This window comes from Aulonocara stuartgranti, assembly GCF_965226115.1.
Source record: "Aulonocara stuartgranti genome assembly, chromosome: 14".
Lineage (NCBI taxonomy): Eukaryota > Metazoa > Chordata > Actinopteri > Cichliformes > Cichlidae > Aulonocara > Aulonocara stuartgranti.
Genome location: NC_138950.1, coordinates 22,967,642 through 22,991,033, shown reverse-complemented (window position 1 = coordinate 22,991,033; position 23,392 = coordinate 22,967,642). Strand labels below are relative to the sequence as shown.

General features: G+C 38.9%; 2 protein-coding genes across 2 annotated transcripts; one reads left to right on the top strand and one right to left on the bottom strand.

Moving 5' to 3' along the window:
- Positions 1-8,191: 8,191 nt before the first annotated feature.
- On the bottom strand, positions 8,192-23,116 carry LOC309687543 (sodium- and chloride-dependent GABA transporter 2-like). The gene is made up of 14 exons (XM_082502596.1): positions 22,407-23,116; positions 20,213-20,347; positions 18,580-18,720; positions 18,392-18,479; positions 18,086-18,218; positions 13,683-13,817; positions 13,508-13,611; positions 13,266-13,390; positions 11,656-11,768; positions 11,442-11,579; positions 9,633-9,735; positions 9,280-9,380; positions 9,033-9,203; positions 8,192-8,864 (listed from the first exon to the last, which is right to left on the bottom strand). Exons 1-14 carry the CDS (start codon positions 22,564-22,566, stop codon positions 8,772-8,774), a joined length of 1,740 nt encoding a protein of 579 aa, XP_082358722.1. The 5' UTR covers positions 22,567-23,116; the 3' UTR covers positions 8,192-8,771.
- On the top strand, positions 16,060-17,513 carry LOC309687544 (uncharacterized protein). Its single transcript, XM_082502597.1, has 2 exons — positions 16,060-16,337; positions 16,465-17,513. Exons 1-2 carry the CDS (start codon positions 16,128-16,130, stop codon positions 17,134-17,136), a joined length of 882 nt encoding a protein of 293 aa, XP_082358723.1. The 5' UTR covers positions 16,060-16,127; the 3' UTR covers positions 17,137-17,513.
- Positions 23,117-23,392: the final 276 nt, after the last annotated feature.

Sequence of the window (23,392 nt, the reverse complement as noted above, 5' to 3'; positions counted from 1 at the left end):
AGTATGTGACCTGCTCTATCTCCTGAGCTACAGCCACCCAGTGATCAAAAGAGTAGGTGACTAGGATTGGGATAAAGTGTACACTCAAAAACCTGTCAAACCAGCATTTGAAACGTTGGCTACCACAGCAGTATAATATTGCAACATGGCATTTGGGTCTTCTAACTAAAATAGGAAAATAGGAACATAAATGGTGCCATCATTGCCAGATCTGGCCCACACCTTGTTGACATACACACTGCCATGACACCAGTCAGTCAGAAGTGCTAGCTTGATGCCAGATCTGGGCCATACCTCTTTTCTATGACCCTAGGCCACATAACCCCAAACTACAATTGCGCCAGATATGGCATGCCATCACATAGACAGTCCCGTCCATGCCAGGCCTGGGCCTGGCCCATATCTGGATGACATACACCTTATCATGCCAGAAGTTAGCCAGCAGTGCTGACATTCCAATATGGAAAAGAAATAGTAAAAACTTATATGTGATTACTCATGAAAGTGGCCACTTTCATGAGTAAATCATATAAGGCTTACATGATTTACTCATGAAAGTGGCCACTTTCTCATTACTTTCATACATTGTTTTAGTAAGTATCCAAAACATACAAGTTTCATTATATAATTTTTCAAGGGATCTTATATCTGTTTTCACTCTTATATGCTTTTCATACAAGTTTCACACAAGACAGATACAAACTTTATAAGATTTATATCTATCTTTTCCATATGGGTTGATAGTTCTGGTTTTGATAAAAAAACAACAAAATATTATCAGCATACAATGCTATTTTATGATTTGTTCCACCCACTGTTATACAATGCAAATCCAGGTGCTGTCAAATGGCCTCAGGTAGAAGTTCAAGTGCTAATGCAGAGGAGGAGAGGGAGGAAAGGACAGCCTTGCCTTGTACCTCTTTGCAGTGGGAAAGCTGATGATTGTACATCATTTGTTATAACACAGGCTTCTGGAAGTTTGTAGATAGTTTTAATCCATGCAATAAAATCCTCTCCTAAGCCAAATCTTCTTAAATAAGTATGTCCACTCTATTCTGTCAAATACCTTTTCTGCATCTAAATATATAATGTAAACTTTAGAATTTCTCTGATTTGAATATTGTATAATATTTAATAATCGTCAAATATTTGTAAATGAGAAACGATTTTGGATAAAGTCTGTTTGATCAGGGTCTATAAGCAATGGGAGAGTGCCCTCTAGTCTCATCGTTAATAGCTTAAAAAGTAATTTAGAATCGACATTGATGAGGCTGATCGGCCTGTAAGATCCACATCTATCTGGTGATTTATTTTTCTTTAAAATTAACAAAATATTAACCTGTCTAAGTGTTGGGGGAAGATATCAATTTTTGAAAGAATCTAAAAACATATCGGTCAATGGTCCGGTAAGAAGGTGACTTATTTAAAAAAAAAAAATCCCTGTCCTGTCCCGTTTGTAGCAACTGAAAATAAAATAAATTCATTATTATAATAAAGGTCAATCAAATGGACCAATATGGCAAGGCCATGATGATCCACTTGGTAAAATAAATCCGCTTGGCATCTTTCTTGGCCTTAAGACAACAATTCTGATGGCTAAAGATCCAAACGGGACACAAAAAAAAAAAAAAGTCAGAACCATCGGGTCCTAATGCTTTTCCCCCTTTAAGACAGCGGTCCCCAGCGGTTTGGTACCGGGCCACGAGAGTTGAGGCTCGGGTGTGAAATTTATGGTTTTCAGGGTTTTTAAAATGGTCCGTAGCGCAAAAAAGGTTGGGCACCACTGCTTTAAGAAGATTGATAACAATTCGAACTTCCTCTTCTGTCATTGGGATATTTCAAATTTCCCTCTGATAACGATACAAAAGGTACCGTTATATAAAAGTTCCCCCATCTTCCGTTCTGTGTTACTACACTCTGACAAGTTCATATAGAACTGCTTCATAATTTGTTTGATATCTGTTCTTTTTTTAATGCTTAACCTGTTTACTATCAAACAGTGATGGTATAAACTGAATAATAAACTGGACTGGAGCCACAACACTGACGCCCTTTACAGGAAGGGTCAGAGCAGACTCTACCTGCTGAGGCGGCTGAGGTCATTTGGAGTACAGGGAGCGCTTTTAAAGACCTTCTATGACTCTGTGGTGGCATCTGTCATTTTTTACAGTGTAGTATGTTGGAGCAGCAGTTTATCGGCAGCTGAGAGGAAGAGGTTGGATAAACTCATCAGGAAGGCCAGCTCTGTTCTGGGATGCAACCTGGACCCAGTGCAGGTGGTGGGAGATAGAAGGACTCTGGCCAAAAAAACATCTCTGATGGACAGAGTCTCCCACCCCATGCATGTAAATGTTGCTGAACTGCAGAGCTCCTTCAGTGACAGACTGCTGCATCCTAGATGCATGAAGGAGCGTTTCCGCAGGTCCTTCCTCCCTACAGCTGTCAGACTGTACAATCAGAACTGCTCCCAACAAACATAGATGTTTACATCTGTGCTGTAACTGCAATAAGTTAATTAACCAATTTGCACTACAACCAGGTTTGCCTCTTATCTGAAGTTATTTTTATTTAATTTAATAACTGTACAGTACTCTCTGTATATAGTAACCACTGTCCTTAGCCTATGTAAGAAAAATTGTGTATTTTTCTGTTCCGTGTCCTGTGTACTGTTTGTTTGTATATGTGTCTTTTTGGCTGCTGTTACAACCAAATTTCCCCTTGTGGGACAATTAAAGGATTATTCTATTCTATTCTATTCTATTCTATTCTATTCTATTCTATTCTATTCTATGTTTGCCTCTGTTCTGCCTTTTTTCCAGTTTTAAAAGAGGTCAGGTTTGTACCCAGATTCATATAGCCTATGCTTAGCAAAGGAAAAATGCTGACTCTGCTTTTTTAGTCAGTAATTGGTTTAAAGCTGAGCCGGCTGCTTCTAAGTCCTTCAATATAGTTTTGGACCTAGTGATTTTAAACTGTAGTTCCAGTTTTTGTATTGTGTTCTCTAAATCGAGTTGTACTTTCATTGATGTCTTTTTCTGTGCTGTGATATATGAAATAATACTACCCCTAAAATAGGCTTTGACAGTTTCCCACAGTAACGATGGGCTAATATCTTCTGTTTTGTTAGTGGCCATAAAAACATTCCACTGTTTAGATGGGTTTCTGATTTAGAGAAATCGAGTGCGGGAGAGAGTATGACCGTGCAGCGTTTAACATGTGGAAGTACTGACCTTACTTTGAGTTTGATTCCATAAAAAGTGACAAAAACATTAGTGTCCGCTCTTCACTGCGTGGGAAGAAAACTTCTTTTTACAGCGAAAACCCCCCCTAAACTTCCAAGCAAGCACCGAGTGCGCTACCACGTAATGGGAAATTCACAGAGAAACTCGCGGATTCTTCAACTGACCGCTGCGGCGCATCTGTACCAGGGCAAACCTCCACCTGCCCCACTCCTGCTATACAGGTGAAAATAGAGCAACAGGACCGCTAGTCTTTGATTTTATTTATTTTCTGCTGTGTTTTACTTGCATCTATTTGAAAGAGTGAGTGTAAACACAAAAATCTATTTTATTTTATGTGCTGGAATGTGCAGAAAATAGGTTTAAATGTTAAACAAATTTCTTCCAGTCAGAGAATGTTGCATATAATTAAATTTTTTAAAAGATTAAAACTAATAAAACAAGTTTTAAAAAGAGACTTTTTCCATTTGATTACATTTTGTATGATGCATTATGCAGAAAAAGCAGAATTGAGCTGAAAGATCTTTTGATTTATCACCTATGCAGGTTGTAAATCGTGTTTTTAAATAGTAACTAAGTAACTAAGTAATTAATTACTTTTGAAAATAAGTAATCAGTAAAGTAACGGGATTACTTTTCGGGGGAAGTAATCAATAATTAGTTACTGATTACATTTTTCAAGTAACTTGACCAACACTGCTCATTAAGTATGGATTCTTCCTCCATTAGCATGAATAAGGGTCAAAATAATTTGGGTGAATAGTTATACTTACTAATGAATGATCGGATAATGGACAAGTACTTATTGAGCACTCTTCCATCCTATCCAGCACCGTCCTGGATGACAGTAGCAAATCTATTCTTGAGAAACTCTGATGAGGGCAAAAAACAAACAAACAGTGAAATCCCTATCGGTTGAGTGAGCTACTCTCCAGGCATCATAAATTTCTAGATCACAGCAGAACTCTTTCAGTCTAAGGCTTTTTGGTGATAAGTAGGGATGGGTACCAGTATCCGGTTCTGACATAAACGGTAGTAACCAGACCGAAAAGCAGCGCACATTTCGGTGCTTTATTTCGGTGCTTTTTTCCCCTGAGATGTCATACACTTTGGATACTAGCCAATCATTTTACCTTTGCGAGCGTAGTAGGCGGGCCCAGGTACGTACGTTCTTTTAGAGCAGAGCTACAGATTAAAAATGCCCAAAGCAAAGCGGTCAAAGTCTGGCTGTACGTCACAGCAAAAGATGCAAACTCAGCAGCCTGCAACAAGTGCTTTAAGCTGATACTGTGCAAAGGAGGTAACACCTCGAATCTGATGAAACACATGGTGGCATGTAGCGTTTTGTTAAAAGCCGAGAAATGCGCCGTATTTGATAGCTTGCTGCGAGACCTCACACCGTGCACATCTACTGCAGGTGGGTTGCCTGTTATCGGACCCGGAGTTAGCAACATCCCCCAAGAACCCGAAGAGGAGAGTCCTGGCCCCTAGCCCTGCCAGTGTAGCAGAAATGATGACGGAGGATGATGCAGCAGCAGCCGTTCTTCTCTGCGTGAGTAGCTTAATGTTGTTGGTGTGTAATTTACGTTGAGTAGGCTAACCATGTTATTAAATTAATGCAAGTAAGGTGAACTAGCAAACACCGTCGTAGTTACATGCGGCTGCCTTCTTGTTTGATGGCAGATACTCCCTTCACCCTGGCCAAAAAGGCTAAAATGACCAAAGAAAAAGTGGAAAACAGCTAAACATGAGAGGTTTTTGGACAAAGTTGGTGTTTTTTTTCCATTGATTAAGCTTCCAGCCAAGAGTGATGCCATGCCCTATAGCTGCAGAAAAGGCTAACATTGTTATCTTTTTACAAAAAACAGCTGAACATGAGAGGTTTTTGGACAAAGTTTGTGTTCTTGATTCTTTAAGCACCGGTTTGAGCACCGTTTAAGCACCGGCACCGTTTCAAAAGTACCGGTTTGGTACTGGTATCGGATAAAACCTAAACGATACCCATCCCTAGTGATAAGTCACCCTCTGTTTTACATTCATCAACCCTTGGATCAGATACACAATTAAAGTCACTTCCCAATACCATATATGGAGAGGCTATGGCTGAAACAAGGGTTAAGAGATTTTTTTGGGGGGGGGGAAGAGATATCTTCTGAATTTGGACCATAAATGCATCCTATAGAAATAGATTCTCCAAATAGATATCCAGAGAAAAGAATGTAGCATCCTTCATTTTCTTTTACAACTTTTTCTATAGTTAAAGGCAGATTACGATGGATGGGGATGGCCATCCTCTACTTTTTGTATTATAAGATGAGTAAAGAACTTAGCCAACCCAACTTCTCTTTAATTTTGAGTGTTCCAAATCATTTAGATTGGTTTCTGATAGTAAAGCAATTTAGGTTTTTTCCTCTTTCCGGATTGAAAGAGGGTTTTTAGTTTGTTTTTTTTTTTTTGCCTTTTTACAACATTATTCAGTCCTTTAACCAGGGGTGATTTTAGCCCATTTCGGAATCAAATGAATGAATCAAAGCACCCCTCAAAGATCTCTTACTTTTTTTTGAGAATATTTGTTGTTTGTGTGACACACTACTAAAAATATAAAAAGCATTCAGTACTTGTTTGGGACTTAACATTTTAACAACAAAAGTATAGATACCCCTCCCCCCAAAATGGTTTGTTCCAGTTCGCCTCTCCCCTGCTCTGGCTCTAGCCCCGTTGCTGCCAGAACAATGGTGGCTGACATGCAGCGGAGAGGATGTGTAAGTGCCTGGCTTAAAACAGGACATATTAGCTGCATTTAACCTTCAGTTACTCTTTATATAGTTAGGTAAGAGTCAGACCATGTTTCTTTTTAACTGAAAAACATTACACCCAGGTAACCGGCTGTGTTGAAAACGTGTTTCTCGACTATGTTTGCTACCCTACAATCCGTCCTGCTCTGTAGTAAAATCAGCGATATTTGACCGTCCTGTTGCTCCCATTGAAATTTATACAGTCTATTTAAAATCTAAAACTTAACATTGTCCGTAGCCTACTGTTGTTACCACTGTCCTGTTTGAAATGTAATGAGAGAAGCTGGTTATTTTGTCATATGTGCATGTGCCGATATTGAACCCAAGGTACTAACTAGCTAACTGACTGGATGCCCATTAACCTTATAACTTCTGTTGTGTGTGTGTGTACAGAGAGACACACACACATCTCATAATGGATATGAGGAAGTTTTTTCAAAAACAAGAGCCACATTCAGGTAAAAGTGTAAAATCAAATGATCCGTCAATAACGAATAATGTTGGATCAGTGTTTCAATATTTATATCTTTTATTAGATGTACATGTGGTTTGGTTATTTGCCTTTTGGTTGAAAGTACACTGAAAGAGGACTTTTTTATTAGTGTTCTTAATAGTATTTTTTTAATCTAATTGAATACAATCTATTTGTGTATGATTGTCAGTCCAAAGATGGAGAGAGGAAAGAGACAGGAAATACTAACAGGCAAAACAGAAACTGGCAAAGAAAAAACAACAACTAATTTTACTCATACAATCTGGAAGTTGTGTCCTCCCTATATTAAAGCTGCTATACAGTGTCAGGGGTTGCTGAGTGGATGTGGAGAAAAGGACTCAAACGCAGGACTCACGGTGAAGATGCAGGGTGTTTATTGTGAGGGACGAATGACGAAAACAGGAGATGGCTGGCTGACTGACTGAATGAACGGCTGACTGATCTGAACTTGGGAGGCAAACATGGGGCATAGACAGCAGTGACAACATTAAGGACGCGACGCTGACCAGGAGAGAACTGAGGACTTAAATACACTGTCTGAACAATGACTGATAGGTGACAGGTGAGTGAGTAGCTGAACACAATTGAACTAATGATGCATGGAATAAGAACTAGAACATAATGCACACAGAGTAACGTAACACAAAACAGGAAGTGGAACGTACAGAGGATAAACAGTGAACATGAACTGAAAATACTGGGTCAATGACCCAGAAACCCTGACATACAGAATCTGCAAAACCAACTGGGTTGTCAGCCCTGGCACTGCATTACCATATTGAACTTCAGTCAGAGGAAGTCACGGTTGCCAAAAACTTTTTGAAGCTCAAGAGTGAGGCTGGTGCCATCCCAGATATCTTAACATTGTACAATCTTCTGGATAATCAGATCTTCCCCACACTGAAAACTGTTATTCAGGTTGCCCTAACAAACCCAGTTACCAGCTGTAGCTGTGAAAGGTCTTTTAGTGTCTTGAGTCAGCTCCATACCTGGCTGAGAAGGACCATGGGTCAAAGCAGACTCCAGCACCTGGCTGTGATGTCAGTTGAGAAAGAGATGCTTGAGAGACTTGACCACCAAAATGTGATAGACGGATTTGCCAACCTCAAGGTGAGGCGACATAGGTTAAAAGAAAAGAAAAAATCTGCAGAGCTATATTAGTATCTGCAGTAAAGATCTTTTCATACATTGTATACATTGTACCATAGGCCAAGGTGTCCATTTTCTAATTTTTTAATAATATTTTGTACATTTCAAGGACTCTTCTATTTTTGGAGTGTATTTTTTATATTATACATACACATTAAAAGTGAATCTCTGTCCAAAATATGCACTCAGTTTACTTCTTACTCACTGTGAGCATCATTCACTTCTCCCACAGTAATTAAGGTTGGGATATGTTTTTTATTTTTATTTTATTCCAATCCATTCTTCTTTAGCAGCATTTAAATAACCTTTATCAGATTTGATGGTTTTGTTACAGACTTTTCAAAAAAGTGTTTTGCTTTTCTTTCACAAATGTGGGGATTAAATTGTGTTAAAATGTACAAAACAGTGATGTAATGTTTTGTGATGAGGACCCAGGCACAGAGAGACTTGATGAATTTAAGAATCTTATGATTTAATAAAGAAATTTGCAGACTTGCACAGAGATGGTAAAATTATGATGAGTGATAATGGAGATGAAGACAACAGACGATGAGGACAGGGAGGAACAGGGGTTTAAATGCACCAAGGAGACAGTCAGAGAGAACTCGTGACAACTGGAGACATTTAAGGATGCAGGGACTGACAGAGACGGGGAAGACGTCTCATTATGACGAGTAAAGGCCTGGATGCCTGGATGGGCAGCTCTCTGGCTGCTCAGCACCCCCAAAGCTCTGATCCTAGAATCGCCCCTGCCTTTAACGTTTAAGGACATTTTTTTGAGGTCAGTCATATCAACACAAAAGCATTTTTTCTTTTTGTAACATGTGGTGTAAAACATCATTTTTGGGAGTGCACTACACAAACACAGCAACCATATCTTTCCATTAAAGAAAATGTGTGTGGATTTAGATACATTGATATATTGTATAAACAAAAAAAAGAAAAAAATGACTATGATGCAGCTCAAATGGGTACAGAAGTGGAAAAAAAGAGAATTTTTTTTAATGGAAAACAGAGAAAGTGACATCACGTTCAACTCCAAATCGTAGGTGTTACAAAGGGATCAGATGACCTTTTGTATCAGTTGAGTGTGAACTACTGCAGAAGTTCTCTGATGGTCTCTAGCTGAGTTTCCCTCTTTTGGTTCTCTAAATTTTCAAGATTAGGCTGGCACAGATGATGGAAACGCTACAAAATGGAGAAAAATGGAGAAAAACTTAATTTAAAAGTTTTATAATAATTCTAAAAAGGCTATTATTACCATGATTTCTATTACGTTAAAAATCACCCAGTAAACATGAAAGTCTTACATTTTTGTTTAACTATATATTTAAAATAATAACACAGTCATCCCACCTGACTTAGAGTCCCAGTCTCAGTGCCCAGCTTATACAGGGCCCATCCTGGAACAAGCAGGATGGAGGAGAGGGCCAGTATCCACCCCAGCACATATGCCCAGGATGGATAGATGTACCACCGATTAAAGGTCAGAGGCTGGTACTCAATTAAAGAACATATAAAAGAGCCCTGAGAAATCAAAAGGAGATGGTTTAGTTGGTGGAGAATTGAGTGTTGGTATCCTAATACTTAAAGCCCAACTCACCAGTGAGACCAGTGGTGTGAGGTAGAGCCAGCAGAGTTTAAAGAAGTAGTTGGCTCGTGTTCCTGTCATGTCCTTTATTATGTCATATAACTTATCTACCCCTTAATAGAAGAAGAAACAAGATAAACAACGTATAAAGATCACACTTGGTGTCAATGGAATGCCATGGATGTATTTTTTTCACATAAAGGTTAAATGACAGCCAAAGGAGTCATAATCACCCATGTAAAGACTCCATTATAATGTCCTCACAAGTGTCTGCAAGATTTGCCCCTATATATGAGAAAACTTCCCTGATCATGTCATCATTACGACATCATTAGTGTGAGATGTAAAAAGAAGAGCACACCTACCAAATATCCAACCCAGTGCCAGAGTTTCAAACACACATAGAAAGAGGATGCAAGCTCCATTACAAGCATAGTAGTCGAACAACTGAAACACAAACATCCCTCCCTAGAGACAATGACACAGATATTGATTTTGCATGCATTTATTTTCCTCACTAAAATCAGGGGCCCGTTCTTCGTACCTCGCTTACTACATCCAAGATCAAATGACACATCCAAGATCAAATCATCTCGCTAACTTTGAGCTCGCTATTCCGGTTCTTCGAACACACCTGTTGTTGACGATTAGTATAGCTGGATGAAGTAATGTGAGATCACTGGGTGGCTTAACAGGGGCTACGCATCGATAGTAGAAACATTGATCGGCAACCCTTTGATTGGTCGGCGAAATGTCGAAGGAGCGCGCTCAGTATTTTTCGGCAGCAGAGCAAGAACTCTTGATTGAGGGATTTCAGGAGTTTCAGAGTTTAATTAAAATGCAAGGGAACACTGCAAAGGCTGCAAAAGCAAGGAGAGAGGGGCTGGCAGAAAGTTGCTGACAAATTAAACTCGTAAGTAATTTAATAATAATAATAATAATGGATTGGATTTATATAGCGCTTTTCAAGGCACCCAAAGCGCTTTACAATGCCACTATTCATTCACTCTCACATTCACACACTGGTGGAAGCAGCTACAGGTGTAGCCACAGCTGCCCTGGGGCAGACTGACAGAAGCCAGGCTGCCATATCACGCCATCGGCCCCTCTGGCCAACACCAGTAGGCGGTAGGGTAAATTTATTATATTATATTATATTATATTATATTATATTATATTATATTATATTATATCCTCTTTCACATCAGAGCCACAACAGGACCCACGAGAACATGTGAACAAGTAAAAGTGAAATAAGAATATTCTACAGAATGGTAATATTTATCACTTATATTGCTTTTAGTCTCTTGAAAAGAGACCCTGAAATAATCTGTTTGTTTGTTTATAAAGGCAACCAAGAAAAGGGCAGAGCAAAAAAAGACAGGTGGTGGTCCTGCACCCCCTCGTCAACAAGTTGGTTAAGTGAATAATACCCTCACGGGAATATCGATATCTCTCAATGAGCACACTGTCGCGCTGAGCTAAAGGATCCTGTCTGTCCCGCAATATACGCTGAATTCTGAAAACTCTCCTTATCAATCTTGCACCTTCCGCAATGGGTTGCTCGCGTATACGGACAGGACATGGCTGCGACAGGCTTCCCAAATCCACCTTCGCTTTTATAGCCGTGGTCTCTCATCTTGATTACACGAAGTAATTTACAATTACTACTCTGAAATATGAATTACATCTGAAATAATCAAATACATGAAATAGAATGATTAATAGTACATTTCCCTTTTTTTAGGAAATGACCTGTATGTATCTGTATGGAATCAATAAAAGGATCAAGTACTGCATTATCTTTAGTTACATTGATAATATTTATTTATGGAAAAACAGTGGTAAAATATCGCTGTTGCTTTCGTATACATGAAGCGGACATACCTGCGTGGCCGCGATCTAATCTTGTTTACATAAAGTAAACCTGCTTCCGAGCAGGTTTACGCTTACGGATCTGTTGCTATGACAGCAAGTCCCGGATGAGCTTCGGAGAACCGAACGATCCAAGATCACGCGAAATCGTCAACAATCAAACCCAGCTAACTTACTTAGCGAGGTACGAAGAACGGACCCCTGGATTACAATTAGGATATGTAATGTTTATTTTTTTCTTTTAGACCCCTACACACATTTCCAAAACATTTTCTGCCAGTGATACATTACATACAGACCTCAGTAACCATGACAAGCTGAGAGAAGAAGCATATTAAGCAGAAGAGAAGGAGAAAAATCTCCCTTCGGCCGGCTCTGCGCAACACTTTGGGAAACATATCGATGAAGGACGTCATCACTACTTCCATGGCAACAAACTGTGCAGAAAATGGACAAAACACACTGAGTAAATTTCAAAGCATAAATGCAATGTTCCAAAGTTGTGTGTCTTACTTGTGTATCCAGACCCAAGAGAATGAGCATAACAAAGAAACAGATGGACCACAGTTGAGGCAGGGGCATCATGGCTACAGCCTGAGGGTATGCAATGAACGCCAGGCCTGGACCTGAAACACAACAGCATGATGCCAGAACATATCAAACATGCCAGCCAGTGGTAAATGTTTGTGTTTTAGTTTGTACAGTTTTGTGGTGTGTAATGGCATAAATATGACAGCAGAAATGCAGAAAATTGAACAATCACCTGTGCCTGTTCATATTAAGAGGGAAAAATCAAATGACATCAGGTTTTCACCATTACTCACGTGTTTGACTGTGATGGCACAATGGCACTGACTGATTTAGCCCACATAATATAGTCTGACTATTGGAACTCAAAGGATGCTGAGACCTGATTAGTATGGTAGTTAGTTTCCACAGCTGTAAAAATTATTTTTTGCCAGTGAGACCTAAGTCTTAATTTCAAGTTAAGCATCACAAAATGTCAACTTCCTGACACAAACATTTAGCAAAGCATTCGGTTTTCCTATAGAAATGTGAATACCACAGAAAAACCAATCCTTCTGTTCCACATTCCTCCTCTTCCTATAATCAAGATAACAAGGAAACTTTCACACAATGTTTGGATGCCAACATTGTGTGAAAATGTTGCCAATTTTCTTATTAAGTTTTCTTAGATATCGTAAATTTTGAATTTTCAGTGGCAAAAGTACTTCGTTGTTTTTCTTCCAGTGCTGGAAACAAGTTCCCATAGATTAGGTATAAACTCACTACTGAGAAATTAAGCTTTTGTAAACAAAAATGTCGAAATCTGTCACGGTTCTGGGTCACTTTGACCCAGTATTTTGAGTTGTTATTTTTTGGTGTGTTTTTGGATTATGGATTGTTTTCTTATTCTCTTGTAGTGATTGTGGTGGTGATGGTGGTGGTGATGATTATTAGAGTTTCATGTTTCTGTTTATCCGTGTTTAAGGATTTGTTGTTTCATGTATTGTTTGAGTTCCATGTGTTATATTCTGTCTGCCTCTCTGTCTGCCTCTTTGTTTAGTGGTTTCTTGTTTCCTGTTTTATTGTGAAGGTCTGTGTCTCATGTGAGTGTGTTCAGTTCTACTGCTCCCCTGTCTCGTTAGTCCAATTTCTCCCAGCTGTGTCTCCCTCCTGTTGCCCATTCCCTGATTACCACCCTGTGTATATTAGCCCTGTGTTTTCCTGTGCTCAGTGTCGCTTCGTACCCCCAGATCCTGCCTGTGTGTTCCAGTTTTATGGTTTGATTTCTGTTTTTGTTTGGTGCCAGCAATAAAGCTGTGTGTGGTCTTCAGTTACATTTCCATCTCAGAGTCCTTCATTTGGATCCACATCTCCACCTGCCTGCACAATGAGCCCTGACAGAAATCATTCCAAAAATAATATTCCCCCAAATCAAGCTTAACAATTAAAACAGAGCCCTGAAATTTTTAAAGTCTTTCTTGTTCTGTTACCAAGTCTGTGACCAGTTGAGACATGCTCCCATAATATTGTTATGTAAGATTGAGTCCATTTATGGATCACTGTTATGTCACATTTATGGGTCCAGGAGAATATGATCGCATGTTTGTGATATATACCTGACTCTGCCACTTCTGCAATGGGAACACCTTGCTCATGAGCCATGAATCCCAGCACCGAGAACACAGCAAAACCAGCTACAACACTGGTACCACTGTTCAGCAAACACAGCATCAGAGAGTCTCTGCAAATCACAAAAACAAAGTGCAAAGTGCAGTCACTGCATGTGACAAAATATGAGGTTGTTAATATTTAAATATCTATTTAAAATTAAGGTAAATAACTACTGATCATCATGTACTTATAGCAGTTGTTGTTGTATTTGTTGTAGCTTCCCAGCACAGTTAGGGAGCCCACACCGATACTGTAGGAGAAGAAGATCTGACTCACAGCCTCCATCCACACCTGTTCCAACAAAGCAACAGTATTACACTTGTCCACCTGTGTCAGACACTGTTAGAGATTTGAGCTCGTACCTGAGGGTCTATCAGTCGTGAGGGTTCAGGCAGAAGATAAAACATGATTCCTTCGAATGCTCCAGGAAGAGAGAGGCCACGAATCAAAAGTATTAACAACATCACGTAGGGGAAGGTAGCTGTGACATATACCACCTGTGGGAAAAAGTAACATTTCAGAGCATTTAAGTGTTTACTCAATATGTACTATGTATACATACTGTATATAGAGCTACAGTGAGGAAAAATAATTATTTGATCTCCAGCTGATTTTGTAAGTTTGATTGCTTATAAAGGAGTGAACAGTCTCTAATGTTTGTGGTAATTTAATTTTAATGGGGGGGGGGGGGGGGGGGGGACAAGATATCCCCAAAAAGAACACATTAAATAAAAGTTATAAACTGATTTCCATGTCATTGAATGAAATAAGTATTTGAGCCCTTACAGCCTAGCCAGAACTCTGGTTCTCATAGATTTGCTGTTGTGGCCTATGTGGCACACAGATTGCAATCAATCAATGAATTAATCAGTTACAGATGCTCCTGTCACAGTTCTGGGTCTTAGGGCCAGCTTCTGAGTTTATTGTGGGGTTTTGTTTTGTTTTTTGAGTGTTTTGTGTTATCATTATGACTTAAGTTTCAACAGGCAGTCCTGAATTTATTCTTATTATTGCTTCAGTTTTCTTGTGATCTCACTTAATTTCCTTGTTCATTAGGTTTCCTTTGTTCCCCCCTTTGTCCTGTGTCCCTCGCTCCCTTGTTGCATTTGGTTGTGTGTGTGCGTCTCTGCGTCTTGTTTCCCTTTTCTTTTTACATGTTCCCCTCCTTGTTTTTCATTCCATATTTCTCCTGTCTCTCGTGTGCATTCATGTCTGTTCTCCACAGCCCAATTTTCCTCTTGTTTCAACAAAAACAAACAAAAACAAAATGTTTTACGTCTATTTGTCCTGTATGTTGCTCTGCATTTAGTTTCTCACATTTTTGATTAGTTATTGGCTTTTGGTTTTTCTTATTTTTGTACCTTTGTGTTTTTGCGCCTAAATAAAATGCTAGCCTTTTGTTATTGTTGGATTTGTATTTTTGATTATCATTTATGCTTAGAAATATCTACTTATATATGCTTAGAGTTTTATAATTAGTTGTAGACAATAGAGGTTTGATCCTTAGTAGTCTGCAGAGACGTTGTTTTCATTCCAGAGTGCTCTGGCATTCACACCCACATTCTGGGAGCATGGGAGAGGTCGTACCTTGTCTTATTGTTTTATGGTAGGATAAACGTATCTATATCTGTTTTAGGCTAAGTGCCTTCTGTTTAGACCAGCAGGTTTAGGGAAGTCATTTATGGGGTCACACTCTGACCCCACACACGCACACACAACGCACAGGCAAGGTACTCTTTGTTTGTAGACATCATATGTTACAGTTTTTCTCGATTGCTTAAACACTATAACCAGGCCTCTAAACTAAAATTTCAAAACCGTAACGCTATTGGTCAAAAAGCTCACCCATTTCCCTGAACTATAAACACTATTCCCTGCTTTGACACATGACTCAAATTTGGTGAACTGTTACTGCAAAACTCTACACACAAATCCCTACATTTTACAGTGCTTACACCATGTAGTCATTTAGAAAGCACTAGCATGCAATAATGTTAACTTAAGTCAGCATAGCTTGAGCTCAATTAGCACACAATTAACCAGGTGGAAACACTAGGAGTCAAAATTTAGCACACACCAATCAGAACCTGCGATGGATAGATAAAAGGGCCAAAGTCAGCTCATTCAGGTTTGAAACAATGGATCCAAAGAGATGCAAAGGAAGAGGACGTGGTGGAGAAAGAGGACGTGGTGAAGGAGGAGGACGTGGTGGAGGAAGAGGACATGGTGAAAGAGGAGGACGTGGTGAAGGAGGAGGACATGGTGGAGGAAGAGGACATGGTGAAAGAGGAGGACGTGGTGGAAGAGGAGGAGGAGGTGGTCTAGGACAACAGGAAGGTGGTGGAGGAGGAGGGAGAGGTGGAGGAGGAGGAGGACGTGGTGAAGGAGGTGGAGGTGGAGAACGACGGCGACAAGGAAGGGGAAGAGCAAGGGCACGAAGACAGTCAGTCTCGGATGAAATTCGAGCCACTTTAGTTGACCATGTCCTTGTCCATGGGATGACTATGAGGGAGGCTGGGCAACGAGTACAACCAAATTTGAGTCGCTTCACTGTTGCCTCCATCATCAGAACCTTCAGGGAGGAAAACAGGTAGGTGTACTTGCAGTAAGACTGCTTTGTACAGTAACTTGTAAGTTACTGAACTTATGTGTCTTGAGTTTCAGTATGTTTCCATTATTTTCCTGTAAAATGAATGTGTGACAGTTACAGTAATGAGTGCTTCTATTTTTGTGGGACACAGAGACGACCACCTGGTGGAGGCAGGTTAAGGCTTTTGTCGGAGGAGCAAGAGAGGGAACTTGTAAACATGGTAATTGCAAATAATGTAATCCGCCTGCAAGAGATTCAAAGGAGAGTGATTGAGGATGATCATCTTTTTCGAGGCATAAATGCCATCAGCCTCTCCACAATTGACCGCATCCTCCGAAAGAATCAATTCCGGATGAAACAGGCATACCGAGTCCCTTTCGAACGAAACTCTGACAGAGTGAAGAACCAACGTGTGGAATATGTTCAGGTATGAGTTTTGATACTGTATAAAGTATTGTGTACCATCACAGCATGGCAGTTTATGCTGCCATTTCAGCACTCTTGAACTGTGGTTCAGGGTACCGATAGACTCTACTGTGTTATGTGTTTTGCAGAGAATCTTTGAGATTGAAGGACGGCCTGTTCCCCATGAAATAATCTTTGTGGATGAGGCAGGTTTTAACCTGACCAAAAGAAGGAAAAGGGGGAGGAACATAATTGGCCATCGGGCTATTGTAAATGTCCCTGGTCAGCGTGGGGGGAATGTCACTATGTGCGCAGCCATCAGCCAACGAGGGGTACTCCACCGCCATGCCGTACTGGGACCCTATAACACTATGCTTCTCCTTGCTTTTCTTGATGGTTTAAGACAACATATGTTCCAGCTGGACTACAGGGAACCAGCACAGCCAGAGCAGCCTCACTACGTTGTTGTGTGGGATAACGTCAGCTTCCATCGCGCTGCTCTGGTTCGTGACTGGTTTACCAATAACCCAAGGTTTTCTAATATCTTTCTGCCTGCATACTCTCCCTTTCTAAACCCGATAGAGGAGTTATTTTTGGCATGGCGGTGGAAAGTGTATGACCGAGAACCTTATGTCCGTGTTCACCTCCTTCAGGCCATGGAAGAGGCCTGCCTAGACATATCAGTAGATGCATGCCAGGGGTGGATCAGGCATGCAAGAGGATTTTACCCCCGCTGCCTGGCTGGGGCCAATATAGCCTGTGATGTGGATGAGATTCTCTGGCCTGACCCAGACCAAAGACAAGATGCTGAGGTGGGATAATGTTTCTGGTGTGTGTTGTACTGTATAGTACATGAATGACAATGTGCCACTGTACATACATTGGTTGCGTCTTTTGTGTTTATCATGTGACAAGGGTTTTGAAGGGGAGAACCATAAGCAACCTAATTGTTTTGGAACTATTGTTTTGAATTAATTGTACCAGTGTGCAAAACTCTGTTGTAGTGTGTGTGTTTTTGAGGGCTTGTGTTTGATGTCTGAGGGCAAAGTTTGGTTTTTCAGCAGGAGTGAATAGTTTTGGGTGTAGAGCTTCATTTTGACCTGGAAATAGGATGTTTGGGGAATTGAGTGAGAGGTTATGGATTTGTGTTTACTGTTGTGAGGATATGAGGCGTAGTTTCAAGAAATGTGTTTTAGCAATCGAGAAAAACTGTAATGAACCTATGTATATTCATGTAACCTCAATAAAAGAGCAGTGTTACGGGGGGGGGACGAGAGCAACTGGGGTCGAGCGAAGGAACGGCGTTTGTCCAGTTCTCTCCCGTGCACTAGAAACATAAAGAACTTTGCCTACTCGTGTCTTGCTTTGCTGTGTAATTAAATTATCTTGAACGTTCCAGCAAATAGGTTTAAGTTACAAACCTATCAGCTATTAAGTTCATTTTTCCTTCTGCCATCTGCGCAGGGGTCCGTTCATTGCCACACACAATCTGCATCCACAGATCGTTGTCAACAATTTTCTATTTTTTTGTCCACAAAATATGGGAAATCTGTGGAGGTAGCTAACACTTGAAGTTAAATACTTATCTCATTCAATGACATAAAAATCAATTAATTCCATAACTTTTATGTCACATTCTGCCTCATTCCATTGAAATTAATCTACCATTTAAATTAGAGAGTCATTAGAGAGTCATGTATTTGGACAAACTTATAATTTCTGCAGGGGATCAAATAATTATTCCCCCACTGTATTTACCAGCAAAACTACCTTTCCTGTAGATCTGACTCCTTTCCAGATACAAAAGTAGCAGACGATCCACATAGCAATGAGGCACAACAGCACCTCCCACTGGATGCTGCCTATTTCCTCAATGCCCCCAGAGATCATCAGCACTCGTCGTCTAGAAGTCAATTAAATGCAGAAGGTAAAAAAAAACAATATATAGATTGATAGACAGACAGATCGATAGGTAGAAGGATATAGATATATATAGCTGGAAAAGGTACAAAATGTTTTATTGGGCTTTAAATAACTTGGTATGTAGGCTTTTTCAGTCCATCTACATAGACATACTCCCAAAATTCGGTGGCTGCAGAGGTCGAGTTTGTCTGGTTGGTCCAGTGGACGGTGTTATTTTTTGTTGAAAAGTCTACACAGCCCTCTGAGAAGAGAGTGTGAAAAGTATCAGAACAAAAGTTTAAATACCTAAACATACTTTGACAATTTTTTATTGGAAAATGGAAATAATCTTTGCATTTTACCTGTGTTCCAGTCGTTGTTGCAGGAGGCCCAGGGGAGCTGAGAGCTGAAGGAGAACACGAGGTAGAGCAAAGCCCAGGAAAGAATAATGATGTAGGTCATACAGCTATAGAAAAGGATTAGTTGTCCACCAAAGCCTATCCCTGAAAGGCATTTACAGATAATAATTACAAAAATCTCCATTTATCAATTACTCAGACTTCTTGTTGTTTTAGGGTTACTCAGCAGTTTTGGCTTGAGGTCTGTGACTGTGGTGGCCATTTGAATGAACTCATTGTTATATTCAAGAAACCAGTTTAAGATGATTTTGTGATATAACAGGATAATATGACATTATCCTGCTCAAAGTAGCCATCAGAAGATGGCTACACTCTGGTCATAAAGTGATGGACAAGGTCAGCAGCAATACTATAGGCTTTGGCATTTAAACGATGTGCAGCTGGTACTTAAGGGCACATGGTGTACCAAGAAAATATCCACCACATTATTACATCAGCACGACCACCACCAGCCTGAACCACTGATCCAAGGCAGTGTGGACTCATGCTTCTATGCCAAACCTACCATCAGAAAAAAAGTTTGCTCTCTTCTCTAGTTTTGGTGAGATTCTGTGAATTTCAGTTTCCTGGTCCTTATCTGAGTGACACTTGATTACAGCTGAAGCCCATCTGCTTCAAGGTTGTTGTGCATTGAGAGATCCTATTTTTCCCAGGATATATTGGATGTGTGTGTGTGTGTGTGTGTGTGTGTGTGTGTGTGTGTGTGTGTGTGTGTGTGTGTGTGTGTGTGTGTTTCATTTTGAATGAGCATATTTGATTTGTGTGCGGGTATTGAAATACATGTGTGCGTATTCAGATTTTTGCTACAATAATATGTCAAGATACTGTAGCAGGTTACATGTGAAAAGGAAGCCTAGTGAAAAGTTGGGTGAGCTGTAATTGTTACTTGCCTGTATTTTCAATGCTTTCAGCAAAATGTTAAGACTTTTCAGGCCAAAATCCTAATAATAATAATACATCGTAATAATGTGCAACTTTAAAGTCAACTTTTATTTCAGGCTGCTTGCATTCTGTTGCTAATTGCTAACTTAAAATATAATGGGTCCAAAAACTTGCAGCTACAGTAGCTTTTATGTGTAGAATTCAGTTGTGGGATAGTCCAGTGCTATTCCTTTAAAAACATAAATAAAGAGTGCCACAAACACTGTTTTATACATTAGCTGGGTAGCAGTCTGCAGTAAACAGGACAAACACATTCCAATATTTAATAAAATTTAGTATTTCTAATTTGAACATCATGGAAAATATTTGAGATAATGTAGAAAAGTGAACCACACACATAATATTAGTCTTAACATATTAAATTTAAATGCATAGAAATTACATCTTGTTCCTTTAGAACTGCCTAGTAGCAAATCACTGAGAATGACTTGCAAAACACAATGTTACCAGTTCTCAGTTAAGGCTTGAACTTATAACTTGAAGATTGTGATAAGTACAGAATTGGCTTAACTTTAAATACTTATTAACTTGTTCACTACATTTTGAGACACAGTTGTGCAAGACTGTGAATAAATGGCCATTGAAGAGAAGGATAACATGATGTTTTCTTGTTAACGATCCCTGAACAGCTTACCTTCTGCTAATGGGCACAGCTTCCTCCAGCAGGTAATGCCACCCTCCTGGGTGAATTGCCCTATAGTTGTCTCCAGCAGGAACACGGGTACACCACAGGTTACCACAAATACCAGATATGGCACCAGGAATGCACCTGAATTAAAAACATACACAGTAAACACACCTGTTGTGCAGCTTCTGAGTAACAAGCTTACTCAATTATGAATTGAAATTTTATTTCAGTCAACAACAACAACAACAGATTATAATTTTACATAAAAGTACTCAAACAGAAACCGAAAAAGGAATAGGCTGAAGCCTTATGGCTTATACTTATCCTATCCCTTACCCCCATAGAAATAATCAAATCCTTAACCAAGAAAATAAATAGCATTGATAAATAAGTTGTATAACAGTTTGAAAAGAAATCAATGATAAATCAAGAAATTAAATCAACACAAAAAAATTTTAACAAACCAAATTTCTATAACCTTGTATAATACTAATTTTTAAAATCTTCCTGAAGAATGACAAAGAAAAACACATCTTCAGTTCATCATTAAGTCCATTCCATAATTTCACTCCCAAAACTGACACACATCTATACTTAACATTGGTTCTCACTTTAGGCATTTCAAACTTATAAGACCCCCTCAAATCATATTTTCCATCTCTTAGTTGAAACATACTTAAAATACAAATTGGAACATTCTTTTTCATCACACGATATATCATTTCTAAAGTTTTAGAATATATAATGCCCATGAATTTTAACATAGATGATCCTACAAAAAACTGGTTGGTGGACTCCCTATATCCAACTTTATTTATTATTCTAATAGCTCTTTTTTGCAATTTAAATATTGAATCCAAATATGTTTTGTATGTGTTCCCCCAAATTTCTGCACAGTAGGTCATATAAGGCAAACAAAGGGAAGTATACAATAAATAAAGGCAGTTCTTATTCAAAAAATCTCTTGTTTTATAAAGAATAGAAATAGACTTGGATAATTTTCGTTTCACATGTTCTATGTGGGGCTTCCAACAAAGTTTATCATCAATAATTACTCCTAAAAATTTTTGTCTCATATACTCTTTCAATTTCAACATTATTTAAATTCAATTTTACTTTAATATTACTTTTACTACCTCCAAATAACATAAATTTTGTTTTACTTTCATTCAATGATAGTTTATTAAATACAAACCATCTATTTAACTTCATGAGTTCTGTTTCCACTGTTTTCAGTAATTTCTTTATGTCTTTTCCAGAGCAAAATAAGTTTGTATCATCAGCAAACATCACATATTTTAAAGTATCACTGGCTGTACAAATATCATTTATATAAAGTAAAAATAACTTAGGTCCCAAAACAGATCCTTGCGGAACTCCACAAGTTACTTTTCTAAGTTTAGATTTCATGTTATTAATACTCACATATTGGAACCTATTATTCAAGTAACTATTTAACCAAAATTGTACAACACCTCTTAAACCATACCTTTCACACTTCCGTAAAAGTAAAGAATGATCTATTGTATCAAAGGCTTTACGTAAATCAATGATATTAAACAAGGACCTGGTATATGCTTTTAAAAACAAAACATATATCAGTTGTTTAAACATACTACCAAAATTAAGATGACATATTGGGAAGTTATTAAAGGAAATGTTTACTAATGAATTGTTTGACTAGTACTTTTACTACTACTGCTGCTACAACTACTTTTTACTAGAACTTTGTTTGTGAAAGTTGAATTCACAAAAAAACTACAAGAGGCAGATTTTTATAAACTAATAATATTGTTTTCTTCTTTTTTAATTATAATGATTCTATTGCAAACAATCAAGCTGCCTGAGGACTGGATGCTATTGGATTCAGTGGAGCAGAGTCTTCACTTTGGATGCTGGCATCAGATTTGATGGAATCAACCTGCTGCCAAATCCAAAATGCTTCAAACAGATAGAGAGCCCTGCTTGACTTCACCTACAGTTGTCATGTGAGCTACCTCAAGTGATAAAATTAACATTTCCTAGAGTACCAATGGAGTTTGAAGTCACACTTTCAGTCTCATTTCAGTGACTGTGAACTAGTAATAATAGACCTTGAACTAGTACTGTTTTGTAATTTATTTTGCTCATGCTTTGCACAATCAATATAATCCTACAAGATTAATACACCTTTAATGTAGTGAGTTCCTCATTTGCTTACCCCCTCCATTTTTGTAACAGAGGTAGGGAAACCTCCACACGTTCCCCAGGCCGACAACATTTCCCGCCACAGCAAGGAGAAATTCCACCTTATTTCCCCAGTGTCCTCGCTCCTCCACCTCTGGCTGTGTGTCTCTCTGCATAGATTTTCTTTTCATCATTTCTAAAGGTTCAGGGTGCGGACAATGATGGCACTGCGCTTGGTGCTCTAATTGTCACTGCCTTTATATTCTCTGCCAATTCTGTGTTGAAGAATGAGTTAATAAGTTTTCAGTAGAAAAATTAATTAACTCCAGGAGAGTAACTGGATGAAAAAAAAAGGTTTCAAAGGTTTCACTTTTAACTTGTTGGGGTCTATGTTTTTCAAGATGCATCTCAGATATAGGAGGGGTTAAAATTTAGTTGTGCTGCATCACTATGTCACAACTGCCGATCGTTAAGCTATACTTGCCAGGCTTTTGTGTTGGTCAAAGTAAAAGTTTAAAGGAAACCATTTAAAGCCATGAGAAGATTGCGAGTTAAAAGATGGGAGAGGAAGAGGAGGTGCACTTAAAATTGGGGTCTCCTGTCTCTAATTTAACTGTGAGTTTGTGTTTGTGGTTGCAGTAGCTTCTGATTGGTTCTCTAAGGCTGGCCCAGAAGGTGGGGACAGCCGAATTTCAAATGAATAACTGAGTAACAAGTTTTAGCAAGGTTCGTAGGAAAGTAGTTAAATATTTAATTTTAGTTTAAATATTTAAGCTAAAGTCCTACAGCTGAAGCACAAAGGAAAGTTTCTCAGTACATTTGTGTGGGATGTGGGATTTTTCAGTTAAATATAAACAAGGTGCATGACTCTGCAAAATTCTTTGTTTCCAGCTTTGCCAGATTGTATTTAAGGTCTAAAGACACTAAGAGTTTTCAATACTTTCTTTTTGTAGATAAATGGACGTCAGAGAATAAAAGCGAAGACCCATCAGTCAATTCTTATCATGGGCCACTCTTTAA

Excerpts from the sequence above, each read along its gene's own strand:
- LOC309687543 (XM_082502596.1), bottom strand. The coding sequence starts at position 22,566 with ATGATGAAAAGAAAATCTATGCAGAGAGACACACAGCCAGAGGTGGAG. Across the intron at positions 18,480-18,579 it reads CAACAACGACTGGAACACAG|AGGGCTGTGTAGACTTTTCA; the intron begins GTAAAATGCAAA and ends CTCTCTTCTCAG. Across the intron at positions 11,769-13,265 it reads TGCAGAAGTGGCAGAGTCAG|GTCCAGGCCTGGCGTTCATT; the intron begins GTATATATCACA and ends GTTGTGTTTCAG.
- LOC309687544 (XM_082502597.1), top strand. The coding sequence starts at position 16,128 with ATGGTAATTGCAAATAATGTAATCCGCCTGCAAGAGATTCAAAGGAGA. Across the intron at positions 16,338-16,464 it reads AACGTGTGGAATATGTTCAG|AGAATCTTTGAGATTGAAGG; the intron begins GTATGAGTTTTG and ends TGTGTTTTGCAG.